At 45.9% G+C, this 20,010-nt stretch overlaps 1 protein-coding gene across 1 annotated transcript in view; it reads left to right on the plus strand.

Annotated features, from left to right (window-relative positions):
• The window catches only part of FBXO24 (F-box protein 24), a 142,601-nt gene that overhangs the window by 81,262 nt on the left and 41,329 nt on the right, over positions 1–20,010 (plus strand). The window contains exons 3-5 of the mRNA XM_086945721.1: positions 7,111–7,294; positions 14,135–14,373; positions 19,699–19,942. Coding sequence (XP_086801847.1) covers positions 7,111–7,294; positions 14,135–14,373; positions 19,699–19,942 — 667 coding nt within the window. The remainder of the gene's footprint in view (positions 1–7,110; positions 7,295–14,134; positions 14,374–19,698; positions 19,943–20,010) is intronic.

The following is a 20,010-nucleotide window of genomic DNA, read 5'->3' on the forward strand; positions in this document are numbered from 1 at the left end:
AGGGATGACAACAGTAGGGAAAGTGTTGGATAGCGTAGGGGTAAAAATTACTATTCCCACCCCAGGGAGTGCAACAGTGAGGAAAGTGTTGGATAGTGGAGGGGATAAAATGAATGTTCCCACTCCATATAGTGCAACATTAGGGAAAGTGTTGCATAGAGGAGGGATAAAAATTACTATTCCCACTCCACCAAGTGCAACAGTAGGGAAAGTGTTGGATAGCGGAGGGGAATCATTGACTATTCCCACTCCAGAAAATTATTTAACATTAATTTACACCTAATTAATTAACAACCCGCTACGGACTTAAAAGCAAAATTTACTAAAAAACCTCTAAAAAGGTAACACATATTAAAAAACAAATGTAATACTTAGACATAGAAATAGAACACATACATTTAAAATACATACTAAAATACATAGCACTAACTAAAACAACAATATTTTTGCAATCGCTATAAATGACTTCGATACTTTTAAAAACGATATTACTTACCTTAGAGTCAATATTCTTGACAACGATATTCTGACAGTCGATATTTTTGTATCACAATATTTTGCACTCGATATTAGTGCAAGTCGGGATAAACAACTCAATAGCATGTCTGTTTACTAGCCGCTGCCATGTCTCGATGGTGGTGGAGCTGGGGGGCACATAAATAAAATAAAACGCACTTACCTGTTCTATGAGCGTGACTCCTTCTTGATCCTTCTCTCCTTGAGGCAGGCAGGCTCCCGACTCCCAAGCCAATCCTGGTGCTGCTCTCATGCTACATGAGAACAGGGCTAGGATTGGTGGGAGCGGCCTCTATCAGCGCTCACAAGAGCACTGGAGGCATTTGCTTTCTCTAATTAAGCTGTCTTAAGACAGCTGAGTTAGAGAGCTTTAAAATGCACATGCCTGGCTGGACAAAGAGACATGCACATTTTAAATTCGAGAGCACAAAGCTCCCTGGTCGATTGCTGAAAAGTAAAATGGTAATAAATAAATAAACTTTAATGCCATTCTATTTTTCAGCTCTGACCTGGGGCTTTTGTTTGTGGGGCAACGCTCCTCCGCTTAAATGCAGGAGCCGCCCCTGAGTGCAAGGGGTCTGTGGAGGCCCCTGCCAAGCACACCCGCCTGGGCCACTGATCACCCAATATATGCCCCCTCGAGACCAGTGTTTCATGGGAAACAGATGAGCCATGCTGTTCAGCTCGCCTTTACAAATATGGCGCCCAAAGAAGAACAGATGAGCTTTCTTGCTCACATAAGGAAGGCCTTTCTGCCAGGCCTGGACACAATCCAGAGTCAAAGAACTTTCTGTAATTTCTCATTACTAATGCAGAGACATTATGCCAGTTGGCATGATTATTAGTAATTTGGCACAAAAATCCTACCGAATGAGCACAGGAACAATGCACTTGGCTAGAGAGCAGGGGCTGCAGCTGTTCATGTTCTGTTGCATTTAAATGCTATTTTACTTACATAAAAAGCATCCACAGGTCCATTTTGGATACAAAGGTGCATAGCACTCCCGCGTAATTTTGCGGGTTCTTGCTTCGTTTTGCTGTAATTTTGAATAATTATGTTACAGCAAATTAAGCAAGTTATAGCCAACCTCTACTCTATACATCCCGAGCACAGAAAACTGAGGAATGAAATCATCTAAATGCAATCAATGTATTCCATATTATGTTAAGTAATATTACGTGTAGGATCTCTGACGAGCCACGCTTCTGCTGACATGTTTTCCACTATGAACCATCGGACATATTTCAAAAGAATATGAAGAGGATACGAAGTTTTATGCAGTATGCGTAGAAGGAAAACACAATGTTGACCTTACCCCACACACACCGTATTTATTGGGGTACATTGTCACCGTAGAAAGCTTTTCTGTTCTTAGTGTGTCAAGGGACCACCACTTCAATAAAGTTCTCTTGGTTCCACCCTATATCACCCCTCACTTGCAATCATAATACGGCTTGTCGATCAGAAGATCTCTGCCAAAGATCTCCCATTGAGGGCCCCGTCAGGTATTGCAGCGACAGCTAAACAAGGAGGGCACACTGATGAAGCATGACACCCGAACAGGTGTGTGAGGGCACTTTGAACTGGTCGTTTGGATCCCCCCGTGATCTGGCCGGTGGGACCTCTTGTTTCATCTATCAGGGCCTGTACTGTCCCTTGCTTGAGGAACTGCCCCCTCTGTCTTTATTATCTTTTTTTCTCCACTTATTTTAAAACACAACATGCTCTGTGTGTGGGCCTAGTTTTCCGTGTGGCCATGCGCCCTTCCTACATGGAGGACTGTTTCAGGGACGTTGCTGCATTTTCACAACAAATGCAAGCCAGTCTGCGCCCGTCTGCACCCGGACCGTACCCAGAACCAGGAACTCTGGTTGCTGTATGTCTGCACCAAACGCGAGCCCTTCTGCGCCTGTCCGCACCCCAACCGTACCCAGAACCATGAACTCTGGTTGCTGCATGTCTGGACCAAACGCGAGCCCTTCTGCGCCTGTCCGCACCCGAACCGTACCCAGAACCAGGAACTCTGGTTGCTCCATGTCTGCACCAAACACGAGCCCTTCTGCGCCTATCTGCACCCGAACCGTACCCAGAACCAGGAACTCTGGTTGCTGCATGTCCGCACCAAACGCGAGCCCTTCTGCGCCTGTCTGCACGCGAACCGTACCCAGAACCAGGAACTCTGGTTGCGCATGTCCGCACCAAACGCGAGCTCTTCTGCGCCTGTCTGCACCCGAACCGTACCCAGAACCAGGAACTCTGGTTGCTGCATGTCCTCACCAAACGCAAGCCCGTTTGCGCTTGTCCGCGCCAGTCCGCTACCGGACCATACCCAGAACCAGGAACCATGGTTCTCCTAAGAGGCGCTACTCCACCTTGGCTATATACTCAACGAATATACTTCATTTTCAATTACTGCAAGGTAAGTCTCAGACTTGTCCTTCTCCAGTGCCCCAGTGTTTATATGGGTCAGATTTGCAGTTTAACCCTAAATAGAACACTCAACATTCTAAAGTCCTCTTTTACACCGACCTCCTGTGACAAGTTCATAATGGCAACTTAATGAGCTTCAGAAAACAAGTGAAAACCTACCTCTCTCCCTAAATATCCCTGAATATCTCCACTCCAGCTAGGACCGATAGCGCTGGGAAGCCCGGGTAGCCATGCGCTCTACACGACATGTGTATACAGTGACTTAATCATGTCCCTGTGGTAGTCTGTCACCCCAAACAATCTTACATATTTAATTCTTCTGCAGCTTTTATCACATCCAGAGCAAAAGATTCATTTTATCTAATTTTTCTTCTCCTGCATAGACAAAATTTCAGACTATGCCGGGTCGCTATGTATTTCATCCAACAGTTAGCAGATCCTTTCGTATGTTTTTCCTTGGATTAATTTTTATGGTCTTCACTGAACAGTAGGAAACGCAACCTGACACGTAAAACTGTGTTGGCTCATGAATTATTGATATAAGTAATGTTATTGTAATATTGTAATATTGTAACGCTGTTTGGGATAAATTCTTATGACTGAGTTTTTGTTATAATATTTTTAATTTCTGATTAAATGTTTTTAGTCCTGTTTGTATTTGTAACTATTTTAATAATAGATGTTTATATATTCTATGTACTTTATATGCTATACAAATTTTTGACTTAAATAAATGCTTCCTTATCAGTAAGTCTTTCCCCAATCAAGCTTTGGATATATTCAACTTTATTGACTGTCATAATGCGGACCCCGTGGTACTTATAGAAGCTTGTTCGAAGACGTCCTCTGTGCCCATGGGGTACTCTACTACCTGAGGTGGCCAACCCCAAGGCCCTGGAGGTGGGCTTTTTGTGCGCTCCGCGGAGCGTGGAGTGCGGAAAAGTCTGCAAACGGAGTGGAGTTCACCGGCCAGGCCTAGTTAGAGCTTAGGCTTTTGGTCTGACCACAGACCTTTTCCACTCAAGTCTGAGTTTCACTCCTTAAAACACCCAGGAAGCTGTCTCATTTCTTCCTGTATCTGCCCTAGAGATGTTAGTTCAAGCACTGGTTCCATTGCCTCTGGATTACGGGTACGCCTGCCAGGGGTTGTTTGAAGCGATGAATTTCCTGAAAGAATAAAGCCCATTGTCCCAATCCTGTACATGTTCCAATCAAGGCAAAGGACAATAACACCTCAACTAGAAACCAGCACTTCACTAAAAAACCTATCAGGTCGGGTCTAGAAGGTTCTGTGGTCCACTCATGCGGCCTGACTCAGGTCGAGCATTGTCTGACCCAAGACTTCCATATGTAACAGGGTTTGTTCTGGTAATAGTCTCATTAGCACAAACCCCGGGTGGACCTTCTGGAGGTGATGGTCAACAGAGTAATTGGGTTGAACAAAAATGGAGCGTTGTTGTTGTGCCATTTCTACCTCACTTTGAGCCTTAGAGACGGCTGGCACCATGACTTGTAAGGGATCATCAGCAGATTCCACCCTTGGTGGACAGGCGGCCGGGCAGACAGTCAGGATTTGTATGAAGAGATCACTTTTAGTCGAGAGTTCCAATCCTCCATCGGTTCCAATCGAGGTGATGGACGTTAATACCGCAATGTGGAGCCAGGGGATCAGTGACAGAATATCGGAAACGGGAATATTGTGTAGACAGAATATTGTGTCAAAAATATCAAGGACAAGAATATCGAGTAGATAAGTGCAAATAGGTAAGTATTGATTCACTATTCTTAGCTTTATATTTTGTAAAATTTTACTTACCCATAGGAAAGGACCTACATGATATTATAGTCCTCCATATTTTGGACACGATATTCCGGTTTTGGATATATTGTCCAAATAAGGTATCCAGAGGAAACTAGGGAAAAGGGAGACAGCAGAGACACTGGTTTTGAACGGCACCAACAGCAGCATCGGCTCTTCACAGAACCACCCCTTGGTAATCTTTCAACACAAAACAATACAAGACAAACAGAACTCATTCTGATGAACAAGCTCATGAAATGTAATATCTGAAGGAGAACTGTAACCAGCCCCTGTCTTACCAGTACACAGACCCAGAGCTGGAAGCTGAGGACACCCAGGAATGTTGCCAGGCAGCTGCTTACTGTCTGTAAGCTTCTTAAATGCTGGTGCAGCCCCCGTTGCCCTGAAAGCTCCAGTCTAAACCAGGAAGTGAAACCTTGTGGTGTCCTACACCACTTTCCAAGCCTTCTTCTGCAGTTTCCTCTCTAGACCCAATCTGACTTTGTACGAGGCATGAAACCTGGGATACTGATCTTGAAAGATTGTATCTCTCATGACTTTACATAGACGTTTGTTACTATTCCTGGCAACACCTTCTGCTTCATCTCCAGGGTGTCCAACGCACCTCGGCTCTTCTCATCTTTAATCTACCCTGTCGTTGGTCAGTGTCTTCCCGGCTCAATGACCTCTGTTGACATTCCCTCTTCACAGCCGGTTGCTTGGTCCATAGGGCTACATTCAACAAAGGATTATTTTTGGAGTCAATAAAGTTTAATATATCCAAAACTTGTTTGGGGAAAGACCTACTGATAAGGGGACATTTATTTAAGTAATTTGTGAACTTGGCACAGGAGGATGGTGTAAAAGAGGACTTTACAATGTTGAGTGTTCTATTACACCGCGCATCAGGGTCAAACAGCAAATGCTGACCAAATAAACACTGGGGCACTGGAGAAGAACAAGTGTGAGACTTACCTTGTCGTCATTGAAAATCCAGGAAATAGTTCATCCTTATCATCCCTAAGGGATAACATTGGTCTCTGTGGCACACCGCAGGTCCATTCCATGGTTTCTGAGGAAAACGATGAAGAGCGGGTGGAGCGAAGGCGCGCCCTTGGTTTGCAATTCCTCTCTACCAGTGCCTCCTGATTGTAATTCTAAGTGGCCTTACCAGTAACTGTCTTAGGCAAGTACTTTCAGCCAACACATAAAACGTGTGTTCTCTTTTAGGTGACCCCTAACCCCCTTGGTCCTCCTGGCCATTGAGCATTGTTTTTCCCAGATGATTGCAAGTAAGGGGACTGCTTCTAGAGCTTGATGAGCCATCATGATGCAGCTCAGACAATAGATAGCCAATATTTGTATGTCAAATTTGGGCTGAGGTTTTTACTGTTTGAATCCATTTTTCTTATGGTTTGCTCGAGAGTGGAATACGTGTGTCTCAGCCATACTCGGTGGAGAGTCACCGGATAGTTTGCTGCAGTCGTACCAAGAACGCAAAGTGTGGCTGGTGGAAGCCTTTTTGCCAGGGCTGGTTTCGTTTTTCAATCAGGCTAAGGTGGCCACAAGTCTGCTGTCTACCAATATGCCAATAAGGGCAAACAACCGATCCATGCGGCAATGCTGGCCGTTAGCAGTGGAAACGATTTGCTGCATTTTGGCCAAGTTTGCGCTATATGAAAATCACATACATACCTGGGATAATCCAGAGCTTAAGCAAAAGAGATTCAGCATTTTACGGTTATATTTCTGCCCCCGTACGTATAGTTTAAAAGGAATGTTAAGATTTTAAGGTTAGTCCTGTGCATGGAAGGGGTTGGTATGCATGGACCTTATGGGATGCTATTTATACCACTAACAGCACCATGTTTCACCCTTTGCTCCTTGGACCACTAGAATTAAAAGATCTATTCAGGCTAGAAGATCAATAGATCTCCAGGTTCTTTCCTGCTGCTTCTAGTTATTGTGTTCACCTATAATATAGGAAGGCAGATGTTTGCACATCTGCATATGCCTTCTTGAGAGTGGAAACCTCTATCAATAGAAGAAATCTCACAATCACTGTGAGAATCTCCCGTGCTAAGAGGGGCAGGAAAGCCCAAGCTGAGGTTGTCTACTGGGAATATTAGCTTTCAAGGCATTTTAAGCACAAGAAGGGTCCCAAAGGTGTCTCTGTGGATTGGGTCAACTCAAAATACTTTTTTTAAATATAGCATGAATCCATGTGGTTATTCAGAATAAGCACACCTGAAAGTAGTCCGCCAATTTCCAGTGACCGCCTGGGGCCGGTGCAATGCATTTATTATTCTTTGCCTTCAACCCCCATGAATAGCACATGTTGTAAATCTTTCACTGTGAACAGCTGGAACACATCATCTCTTTCCTGTCCGTGAGGGATGTGGTGGCTTTGGGAGAGACCTGCCGCTACTTCCACGAGGTCAGCAACAGCGAGGGTATCTGGAGGAAGATCTGCAAGCGCCTCTCTCCTCGACTCAAGGAAGAATGGAACTACGTGCGATCCTGGAGGAGGGCAGCCATTCTGAATGGTGAGTGTCTCTCGCAGTCATTTTGAATGGTAAGTGTCTTTGGCAGTCATTTTGAATTGTGAGTGTCTCTGGCAGCCATTTTGAATGGTGAGTGTCTCTGGCAGCCATTTTGAACAGTGAGTGTCCTTGGCAGTCATTTTGAATGCTGAGTGTCTCTGGCAGAGATTTTGAATGGCGAGTGTCTTGGTAGCCATTTTGAATGGTGCGTGTCTCTGGCAGCCATTTTGAATGGCGAGTGCCTCTGGTAGCTATTTTGAACGGTGCGTGTCTCTGGCAGCCATTTTGAATGGTGAGTGTCTCTGGCATCTATTTTGAACGGTGAGTGTCCCTGGCAGTCATTTTGACTGCTGAGTATCTCTGGCAGCTTTTTTGAATGTCGAGTGTCTCTGTCAGCCATGTTGAATGGCGAGTGTCTCTACAGCCATTTTGGTCGGTGAGTCTCTGGAATCCATCTCAAGCCAACAGGTCTTTAAGTCATTTGCTTATAACTTTTCTCATTATGCATAGATAGGTCTCCTGTGGTAGGCTGCAGGTAACATAAGACCTCAAACAACAAAAAAAGTTAATCATGATGTTTACTTTGCTCTCATCTGCACCCCTTGATAAAGGCATTTCTGAATTCATGCAATCAATAAATGTGTTGCATCAAGGGTTGAGCAATAGCAGAGTCAACCCATCCTTATATTTGCATGTGCTTTCATAGTCTCAGGAGTTTCTGTCGGTGCAGGTTTGAAGCAGCTGCTCTGTGTTTCAAAGTGGGCGCACATGCTCGTTGCGCCCCCGGGGCACTTTGTATAATAAGGCCATGGTGTCTAAATCTAAACTGTTTCTCAATTGCAGGAATCCTGGAGTCTTGGCACCTCCTCCCATGCCTTGTCTTCGACCCGCTCTTCATTATTACCAAATGTTTCAGATTTCCTGGTCTGTAGAGAGCTCTGCTGTCTATGGCCAGGCTTGTGCTACTAAAATACCACATGCATAAATGGCTGCTATGCACTGGGGGAGGCTGTAGGGAGGAAAGGAGAACAGCAGAAGGAAGAAATGTGAAATGAGATGGAGAGCTTGCAAAGAACAGAGGGCCGATTCACAAAAGTGATCTGAGCCAACGCCCTAACTTTATGACTTTTGGTATTCACAAAGGGCATTTAGGAGTAGTAAAGTACTCCTAAATGCTCTTTGTGATTATAAAAAAGTAAAGTTAGGATTCTGTCTCAGTTAAACTTAAGTTAACTTAAGACCAAAACTTAAGTTTAACTGAGACAAAATCCTAACTTTACGATTTTCGGTATTCACAAAGGGCATTTAGGAGTAGTAAAGTTAGGATTCCTAAATGCCCTTTGTGAATCCCGAAAGTTGTAAAGTTAGGATTTTGTCTCAGATTACTTTTGTGAATCGGGCCAAGATAGTCGTACATTAAATTGAGACTTAACACACAGATCAATCAGGCAACAAGTGTGTATCAAGAAAGGAGCGAGAGACCTATTGCGTGAAAATATTTGTTTTATTTCATTCCGAACCACAAATAATGCCAAAAACAAGTCAACCTTCAAGGAGCTTGCAGTCATGGCACATCATTTATCTTGTTTTCTGGGGGGAAACCCATTCCCTGGCACACTGCCCGGATAATTTTTCAGTTGTCGGAAAACTTACAGAGTTAAGAACGCCAGCTCGCACGGGTTTCATCTATATGTGGCTTCCCTAAATCACTTCCAGGGTGGGGTCAAGTCACCTACTGGTGTGTCGTGAGCCTTGCTGGAAAAAATCTCTGGATCCAGTGTAGTGTCTGAGAATATTGCAAAGGTGAGGAACCTGTGGTTAGAAGTATCCATCAGAAAAGGACTTGTAAAATGAAGCCCTGTTAGACGCCAGAATCGCCCCTCTGAGCTCGGTGATATCTTGGCTGAAAAAGCCCCGTCTGATCCTAACAGCTCAACTCTCTTTTCTCCAGTAGTGTCTTCTAAAATCTTAGATACAGTGTATCTTTGTCTCTACTCACTGTTTCTCTGAGAACCAAAGGTGGGCTTTATGGAAAGCAATCATTTGGGCACATTTCCTCATCCTGTGAGTAAACCATCAAATCTCCCTGGTTTATCATTTCCGAAGCCTATTGAGCAGTGCGGCAGGGAATCCCACATCACAAGTATTACCTTAGTCCAATGATACCAATTCTGCTGTTCAAGTGATCCAATGTCAGGTATGGATTACAATGTGTTTACACATGGTGTGAGTCACATCTCTCTCCTTATTTAAGCGGTGGCGGGATTGGGAATGGGGCAAGTTAATGAATTGTAATTTATTTTCTTTGTAAAATCAATGAAAGAAATTAAACCTAAAAAAATGTATTATCTTAGTCCAACTGTGGTGTCATTGTGACCCTTATGAGTGCAGATGTACAAAGTGTAGTGTCGCGATTCGCTCCCTATGTTCTCGTGTCCACCACCAGGGGGCTGAACTGTGGGACTCTCCAGTGTTCTAATATGCCTCCAGACACTCCCCTGTATGTATATCTTGACTTCCAGCCATTTGGACACTATTTGGGAATTGACATCCATTCCCAATCCATGTCGGGTTTTGTGAAAGCCAGCCAACTTAGACTTAAATCCAGCCTACTCATGCCTGAAACTCCATTACCCAGAATTCCCTGTTCACTGCTTTGTCTCCACCCCTGCAGGCCAAGGATGGGTGGAGGAATTCAGCTCACCTGTGGCTGGCTGCTGCTAGCCTGCTCACACCAGCTGCATGTGATTACTGTGAGCTCTTTCAAGCCCCAGCTCCCTTCAGGCAAGGGTTGGTCATTGTAGTTGTTTACCGGTGAGACCGATCCTTGGTTCCAGAGTTCCCTGAGCTTTTGCTATTCTTGTTTCCAGTGTTTCCTGAGCTTTAATTATGCATGGTTCCTGACCTGCTGCTGTTTTCCCTGTTCCTGAATTAGCACTGCCTGCAGTGCTACCCCGACCCCATAGCTTTATTATTCCTTGTTCCTGAACTGCAGCAGTTTCCCTTCTCATGAATTAGCACTGCTTCCAGTGCAGCCTTGTTTCCTGAGTTCCTGAGCTATAGCTATTCCCTGTACCTGAATTAGCACTGCCTGCAGTGCTACCTTGTTTCCTGAGTTCCTGAGCTATAGTTATTCTTTGTTCCTGGGCTTATCTATTTCTTGTTCCTGATGTGCACTGCTTGCAGTGCTCTCTTGACTCCTTGTTTCCTGGGCTGTAGCTATGTCCTCTTTCCTTGGACCAGTATTGCCTGCAGTGCTACCTTGACTCCTGAAGCTTTGGTAGTTCCTGAACCAGCACCTTCTGCAGTGCTGCCTTGACTCCTGATCCTTAGCTCCCTTCTTGTTCCTGCCCCAGCACTGCCTTCTCTGCTACTTTGTTTTCTTGATGCCTTAACCTGCTCTACTCTAGTATACCCTTGTAGCCTCCCCTTCTGTATATCCGTTTCCAGTCCCTGCCTTTCTTCCCATTTCCTTTGTTACAGTTCTAGTTTGCTGCCTTTCTATTCTGCTGTCTTACCTCTGTTACCTTGTATGTGTGTTAACTGCTTTCTGCCAAGTGTGCCCTGTCATTTCCTTCCTTTCCTGTTATGCACTCCTGCTTGCGAGCTCCTTGTCTATTGTGCTTGTGTTTAGTTCTACCCCTTTGCTGTTTCTGCCTTGCGTGTTCCTGTTTGATCGCCAGGATCCGTGGGCTCAGCTGAGTACCTAGGTGGTGTTTCTTGTTCACTGTGAGTATTGTCTTTGAGTTACATTTATAACATCACCATAGGTATAAGCTCCACAGACCCTGCCTTTGCAAGCATATCCTACATGTGGGAGTTTGCAGTCGGTATCTGTAACAGCAATTGTGGGTGAGAAACTTACTGAGCTTCAGTCTTACCATGTGGAGCTCCTGAGTGCTTTACCCCAAACCCCCCTTTATTGTTAATGTTGTATTATATAAATGTCTTGCACGTCCGTCCTGGGTGTAGTTAGTCTGAATGCTAAATTGCCTTGTGAGTGCGCTTCCTTTCTGAGTCTTACCCATCTTGTTCACTTGTAAAGGCTTCCCCTTTGGATCCCTCTTTCTCCTCTGACTCCCTGTATGATCCTGGGCAGCACTGTACTCCTCCTTTCTGTGTACGTCTTCTACCCAGTTCCCAGTCCTTGTCCAAGTCCCTGACTGTGTTCCCCACATAGTCCCGGACAGTCCCTGACAGGTAGTTGTTAGACCTGTCAGCCCAAGGGTGGTCTTTCCGTATTTTTTCGCCCTTGCCTCATTTTTCCCACCTTCTTTTTTTTTGTTGGCCTTAGGTCTCCGAGCACCTTCCCATTGCTAACCAATGCTAAGGTGCAGGTGCTCTCTACTTCCAACATGGCTGCCACAGGTCCCTGCTACTGCGGAGTGGTCTTTTTAGTAGCACCCTAGCTGCCACGAGCTGGCTGGAACCCATAAACATTGTTGCAATACCAGCCTGCCTTGCCTGCCCTTAGTTAGAGTAGGGAAGCTCCTGGAACCTTTAAGAATTGGGGCGGGGTCTGCTTTTGCCACCTTAGAGTGTGGTCACCTGACCTGGGCATATATAAAGTTTTTAGTCAGTTGGGGCATCACTGCCCTGGGGGAACCTATGCAGGAGACTTAGGCAGTAGGGCCTAGTCAGGAACCTATACCACTGGGGGTGACAGGGTTTAGGCGCTGCCCACCAAGCTGTGTGAGGAACACTGAACTAGCCCACTGATCTGGCCCGGCGGAGGGAAACCCAGGGACCACCTGCAGTGACCGGCTGAGGAATCCTGTCAGCAGCCTTCAACTCAACCCCCCCTTCAAGAAACTGCCTACCAAGGGCGCTAGAACCACCAAGCGCCGAGAAGACCACTTTCTTATGCCAGCAGGATCACTGGGAATCAACCAGGTACTGGCGCTGTGTTACCCCCCTGCACCCCTTGGCTCTGCCTGGGTCCCTTTTGCTGGCCTGCCACTGTTGTGTGTTCTTGGACTTCCTGCTAAGCGCTCTGATTTACTAGCGCTAGCCCTTGAACTGCCTTTCTGCTTGAACTGCCTGAACTGCCTAACCGAGCTGTATTGCAGTGTCAGCGCTCCCCTCTGTGCCCCTGGAGAATCGCTGGACCCCTACACCCTGCTGCCTGTGGAAGCGCTGAGCCCGTAACTGTTAGGGCCCTCGAGGCGCTATAATTGAGCAGCACCGGTCTGTCCACACTCGCACCGGGACACCCGAGGCGCTGTGTTTTGGCCTCTGCCCCCATCGTGCGGAGCTCCCCTCTGTGCCCAAGAAGCGATCGCGCCAGACCGCCCCGGCGCTGGACTCAGACGCGCTGCCGCCCGTGTGCCCCCGCCGAGGCGCTGCTAAGGTACTCACGATCGCGGCCCGGCGCCGCATTAGCGAAGGGCCGTTGTCATTCTTGGGGCCTCTGAGGTGTTCGGAGCTTTACCGTCGCAACCTTGGTGCTTCTCCTCGAGTGGACCCGGCTGCTGCTTGGACCCCCGCGGCGGCCCCCGGTGTCAGGAGAGGGCTGCCGGAATCCTGAGTAGGCCCCACTGGGCCTCGCTAGGCCGCTGAAGCCTTGCCCGTATCACGTGACGGGGGACGCGGTATCCCTGGCCACGCCCCCATCCGGCACACGCAGCGATTGGCTGACGCTGACGCGCCCACCCGAACCGCCTGCTGATTGGTTCCTGGGCCGCCCACGTCATCATGGGCCCGGGAACAGGACACCACTTCACTGAAGGGCTCGGGAGTACCGAGAGCCCTCCCCCTCCACGAGACACTGTCACAAGGGGCCCGGAGCGGCCCGAAGACCAAGGTAACCCGGGGAGGAGGGCGGAAGGCCGTAGGAGGCCCGAGTTCGCCCCTCCCCTGGGGAAGACTGTTGTTGGGCCCCGTTGGCCCTAATGGGCCATTAAAAATGCCTGAACTGGGCCAAGACATTGCTAAGGCCCACAGTAACTGCTGGTTAGTCGAGTTAACCCCGACCTGGGGTAGGGTTGATTGACAGTTCACGCCAGGCCCAGATTATTGAAGTACTCCATGATGCCTGGTTTAACTTTGCCTTAAATGAAATGCCCATTTTTACCTGATGCCTGGTTTATCTTTGCCTTAAATGAAATGCCCATTTTTACCTGATGCCTGGTTTATCTTTGCTTTAAATGAAATGCCCATTTTTACCTGATGCACTGTTATCATTGCCTAATGAGATGTTGCCTGAATTCCCCTGAAGTGGTTAGGCTACAGGTATAGAATGAAATGGTAATTGTTGAGTAATGCAACTTTTATCCTTTAAATGGATTGATTATTGAGACATACTACTTTGGTTATTTATTTGCTCCCCTGATGAAATGTTGGAATTAGATATCGATACCCTGATTATTAACTCCTTGAGTGATCTGCTTAATCTGAACCTTGATTCTATATAAAAGCTTATTGATTTTAATCAACCTTATATGTGTGATCCCAGTCCTTATGTGCGTTTCGTGTCTCAGTGGATGTGTGTGCTGTATGGTCACTTTACACCTAAGCTTTCGGGTGCCTACCTGCTCGCGTCAAGCTACCCCCCGGGGAACTGGTGATCCCAGTTCCTACAGTAGTCACCTATACTTCCGAATCCAGCCCCTCCAAGCCGTGCTGCGGGCAGTTGCAGCTGGGGCTCTAGAGCCTTAGGGCATGTGGTGCTGACCAAGGAGGTACTCCAGCCCTTATGAATGGAGTGCAAACCAGAGGAAACTGAACTGAACCTGGTGTCTTTTTAAAGAATATTCCATTTGTGTTGGTGTGCTCTCTTCCTCTGCCCCTTCCCCTCCACGCTTATTAACATTTTCTCTTTTGTCAACTTTGTATTTCGTGCAGCTACTAAGGGCCTGTACTTCCAAACCTTTGGGGGCCGGAGGCGAATCCTCAGCAAGACGGTGGCCCCACACCTCTCCCATGGCTACCGCCGCTTCCTGGCCACCAAGGACCACGTCTTCATCATGGACTACACGGGAACCCTCTTCTTTCTGAAGAACGCTTTGGTCTCCTCCACCCTCGGACAGATCCAGTGGAAGAGAGCCTGTCGCTACGTGGTGCTATGCCGTCATGCCAAGGATGTGAGGTTCACTTACCACTTTCAGTCTTCTTTCTCTATTTAGCAGCAGTTTGGGCAAAGTATTGGGTGGGTCATTAAAGTAGAAGTTACCTACTTACAGTAATGATGTTTCTGCTGGATACATAATCTTCCTGCAAGTTCCTCACCTCAAGAATATTCCCCTAGGTTTAACACTGGCCCCAAAAACTTCTCCCTTGTTGTAGTTACCCAGTGTTGACTCCATCCGCTCTCTTGCCTGCTGGGCGTGACGTCATTGGCATGTAATAGGTGCCAACCTGCGCTCTGACATCAGCTTCCTAGTAAGGCATGCTGCGAGGCACTGAGAGAGAGCGTAATTACACAATAATAGTTATTTTTATACCCTAAGGTCAGAGCCTTTTGAGGTGCAGAGCTGGGAGGAGTCTGTGTCAACCGAGTCGCCCAGCACCAAGAAGGTTCATCCTTGAGGAGTGGTCAGAGTGTACCAGACCGGTCCTACAAATGTCCGCTACAGCCTGCAGTAAAAGTTGAATCTACTGCAGTCTTGGAATTGGCTCAGAGGATGATTCTAGAGTGTGGGAACAAGGAAGAGGAGTATTTTTCTTTTATGTAGCACTTTTTGTGGGTCTTTTTATGGCAAGACCTTTTGAGAAATAGTTCCCTCACAGGGACGTACCTGTCAGAGAGAGGGTACTCTTTGGTGTATCCCCACTTGCCTTGGGTAGTATTACTTGGTCTCCCATGGCCTGATGGCCATCAGGTGTATCAGAAATCATGAATCGCAAACCATGGACATCATATGCAATGCGGTGAGGAGCTATAAAGACGTCTGCTTGCCCCACTTACGGCAGTGCTTGAACCAAGAAACCTTCAGAGGAGACATTTGACTTAGTCACTGCTGAAGTTAAGGAAAATTTTGTTGGTGAAATACAGAGAGCGACCTCTAGACTGTGTCGACGAAGCACAGAAAATAGGAAGTGATGTCAGAACACAGGCTGCTGCCTGTTATATGTCAGTGACATCATGTCAAGTGGGCAGAGTCATGGCACTCCCTGGAAAGCTACTGCTAGGAAAATCTCTTCTGGACCATCCTTACACCTGGTAGAATATTCTTAAGGTGAGGAGTAGGCAGGAAGATGTATCCATCAGAAGCTGTGAGTACGGTTTGAGAAGTGGAATCAATTTGCTATTGGTGGAGGATGTATATTTGGTAGGTGGGTAGTGTCTGGTTGGGGGACGTATCCTTCAGCATGGCACTGGCGGCATGTGGAGAGTTTATTGGCTCTGCGTCCTACCTCTACACTCTGTGCCCTCCACCTGGACAGGTGACGCTCATTCGGGCTTGTTAACTCTTTGGTCTCGTTGATTGAGCTGCGTGACCCATTATGTCAACAAATTTCATTTTGTCCTAAATTAGTTCTAGATGCCAACACTGTTGACTCATCAGTTGATTAACTGGCATTATGTTTCCTTACAGGCCTAAACACATCTAGTGATGGCAGTAGAAAAGGTTGTCAGAATATTGGGATCCTTAAGTTACTCTCATATTTCTCATATTTCTTTATAAGCTCTGGTCTGTCATCAAGGCTTTAGTTTGGACAAGAGTCTATTTTAACTTGCTGGTTTGGTTGCCCTAGCAGTTTACCTGTTGTTTAGAGAGATGCACTTTATGTCAACATTACGAACCGTGAGTATACACAAACCCGCTTTCATAAGTATATGTGCAATGTGATCTTAACCATTACCTAATCCTGGCTGTGGATGTGAGCATGTGTTAACTCACTGGGTATAAAGTGTAATTTGGAGTTTAAGGAATTAAAAATGTTCCAGCAAAGTTAACAACCTTGACATTCCGACTCCGTCAAACCTCCTTGAAAAATGTGTCCACGCCCAACTATGAAACCACATTGAACAATTTCGACTACTAGATCAATTCCAATCTGGCTTCCGTCAGGGTCATAGCAACAAATCCGCTCTCACACACATTGTGGATGACGCGTTAAAAATGCTGGATCAGAGAGATTCTGGCCTTCTGATCCTCCTTGACCTATTGTCAGCTTTCGATACAGTTAAACATACAGCCTTCTAGATGTATTGGAACATAATATGGGGCTCTCAGGGTCCATCCTAAATGGGCTTGCCTCGTTTCTCCACAATAGAACTCAAAGAATCAAGGTTGACCCATTGCTGTCCAATTTTGTATTGGTCACTCTAGGGGTGCCACAGGGGTCCACGCTCTCACCCACTCTCCAACTTGTTCATGGAGCCGCTAATTGAAATTCTGAAACTATCTAACATCCATTACCACATGTATACCGATGACACCCAAATGTACTTGAAAATCACTTCCCCTGAGAACATCAGTACACTCAACATAACCCTACAAAAAACCCAAACTGGCTGACCTACAACCACCTCAAAATAAACACCCTCAAAATATATTTCCTCCTAATCCCCTCTCCCAAATAGTCCCCTGCTATTGAAGAATGTATGAAGCCACTAACAGCTCTTAATTGCGTTCCACACATTATTGATTACACGAGATCACTAGGAATACTGCTGGACAAAAACTTCAACATGTAGAAGTACATCAGTGCTGTCACCAAAGGAGCAAACTTTCAAATGAAAATTTAAAGGAAAATCAAACCTTTCCTTCCTCTTAATGACTTAAAGTCTGCCGTGCAAGCCCGTGTGATTTCCAAGCTGTACTATGGTAGTTCAGCCTTCTGCAGCCTACCACGATCTAAGCTGGCTCCACTAAGGGACTCTCTTAACTCTGCGGCAAGACTCGTCACTGGAGCTAAAAGAAATACCACATCACTTCCGATCTGAAATCCCTAAACTGGCTCCCATATGAAGCACGGATATAGCTCAAAATTACCTGCATGGCTCATAACGCCCTTCACTTCAATACCCCGATTTACCTCACTCAAAAACTAGAGCTGTCTGGTGGCTGCTGATCATCTAGAAGTTCCAGCACCTTACGGTTGAAACCACAGAAATTCCACAAAAAGAAAAACGAAACAACCGAGCCTTCTTGAGTATTGCCCCGAGAATTTGGAAATCCCTGCTCCCTAAAATCAGACTGAACCCCTCAACGACACCTTTCAAAAATGAAGTGAAAGCGCTATCGATGAACACACTACTGTCCTAGAACCCATCCTCTTTGGCCCCGATGTGACATGCCATCTTCGCCCCGGTCTATTACTCTACTGTTACCACTGTGTTTTGATCTATTACTTTGATTTCTTACATCCTGTACCTTTTTACGCTCACTCTGTTGTTTACTCTACATACCTATTCTTTCCTTACCAGTTGTAAAGCACTCTGATACCCCTGGGTCATGTTCACGCTATATAAAACTTTTAAAATAAAAATATATGTTGTAATGTTGTCCCTACAGAAAAACTGCCTGCATTCTGCAAGAGGTCTTTCACCCAAAACATATTTTACAGAGTTGTGTTACATTTTTTTTATTTCTCAACTTCACCAGTTTTGGGCGATGTTACAGGGTAAGTTTAATAACTGTGCCCATGTCTAAGACTATGTCTAAGTCTCTGTCTTGGAGTATAGCAACAAAGGGTTCACCCAACCATAGTCACTGGGACCTGGGTAGTTACAGTACTGAGAGAGAGGGGTCCCAGTAAAGGACAATCAATTTATAAACATAAAAAAATAGAGAAACAGTGCATAAGAGATAAGCCTACACTGTATTTATTCGCAATGTAGGTGCGTATTCAATATCATATCATTGAATGAACATACATAAACTGTAAAGTGCCCCAAGGGGTAAGGGAAGTGATAAGGTTGAGGATGGTGTGGATAGGGAATAGTGACTGTAAAATACAACCAAATGGCGCAATCACAATTATATGCCAATTTTAGATGTAAACCAACAAAAGACCAAAGGTTCAGTACATCACTTAATCAAATTCATACTCCACATAAAACATCAATGTGTATCAATAATGGGGTGAAGCTGAAAAATAAAGAGACAGTTGTCGACGTTTCGACCCTCTAAATGTCGCAGGATTTAGTTGTACCCTTGCTTCAGGGTCTTCATCAGGAAGGGGTAGGGGCAGGCAACCAAATTAATTGTTGCTCGTCTTCAGATTGAGAGTAGACAGGGTGAGATACATCTGATGTTGTAAGCTTCGAATCATGCTGTGTTGATGCTGAAGGGCCCTCAGGTAGTAAGGATGAGCGATCGTAGTTGAAGATAAAGCATAAGCTCAGGCCGGAGAGTCCGTGGGTAGACCGTTGCTATGTAAGTCCCCGTTCGTGTATAACATCGAAAAAACACCGCATTAGTGCAGCATCGGAGGCAGAGTTAATCTGTACTCTTCATCGGCTCGTGACTAGTAGCGAGCCGATCGCTCATCCTTACTACCTGAGGGCCCTTCAGCATCAACACAGCATGATTCGAAGCTTACAACATCAGATGTATCTCACCCTGTCTACTCTCAATCTGAAGACGAGCACCAATTAATTTGGTTGCCTGCCCCTAACCCGTCTTGATGAAGACCCTGAAGCAAGGGTACAACTAAATCCTGCGACATTTAGAGGGTCGAAACGTCGACAACTGTCTCTTTATTTTTCAGCTTCACCCCATTATTGATACACATTGATGTTTTATGTGGAGTATGAATTTGATTAAGTGATGTTCTGAACCTTTGGTCTTTTGTTGGTTTACATCTAAAATTGACATACAATTGTGATTGCGCCATTTGGTTGTATTTTACAGTCACTATTCCCTATCCACACCATCCTCACCTTATCACTTCCCTTACCCCTTGGGGCACTTTACAGTTTATGTATGTTCATGCAATGATATGATATTGAATACGCACCTACATTGCAAATAAATACAGTGTAGGCTTATCTCTTATGCACTGTTTCTCTATTTTTTTATGTCTATAAATTGATTGTCCTTTACTGTGACCCCTCTCTCTCAGTACTAAGTCTATGTCTTGGCCAAAACATTGATTTTGAGATTGTGCAAAATCCCTTGGTAGGTACACAGGCCAAATGCCTGGAGATGCTGGTTCACCTATCAATCTGAGTAGGAGCACAATTTAACTCACAGACTTAGGCCATGGATAGTGTGTTTCTTCACTTAGTTAAATATGCACGGGTAGTTGAAGCTGAAGTTGTCAGTATCGACAATTCCTTGAATTACTCAGGCCGTGGCGGTATTTCCGGTTGGAGTTGGTTTGCTCGACATGGCACTAGTTTAGTTGAGAGCCGTTGTTGACTTGTTGGGTTGATTCCCTCTACAGCAGCCACCTTCTGTGGTCGCCTCTTGGACTCTCCTTGAAAGTTGCCTTTTTCCCTTTCTCTGTTCTAGTTTTCTAGTGACCCCAGGAACGACACCATCTACCGGAAATACCTCTACGTACTGGCCACCCGGGAGCAGGCTCCCATCGTGTCCCGAGATACCCACAGCCCCCAGCTGGCCTGCGACTGCGTGGAAGTTTATCTGCAGTCCAGCGGGCAGCGGGTGTTCAAGATGACCTTCCACTCATCCATGAAGTTCAAGCAGATCCTGCTGGTGGGTCAGGAGACGGAGCGGTCGCTGCTGCTATTGACAGGTATATAAAGGTACAGCGATCCTTAAAGTCTTTAGAGGGCGTTGAGTGTGCTGGGGGCTGTGGGAGGT

The sequence above is a fragment of the Lissotriton vulgaris genome, chromosome 12, assembly GCF_964263255.1.
Source record: "Lissotriton vulgaris chromosome 12, aLisVul1.2, whole genome shotgun sequence".
NCBI lineage: Eukaryota > Metazoa > Chordata > Amphibia > Caudata > Salamandridae > Lissotriton > Lissotriton vulgaris.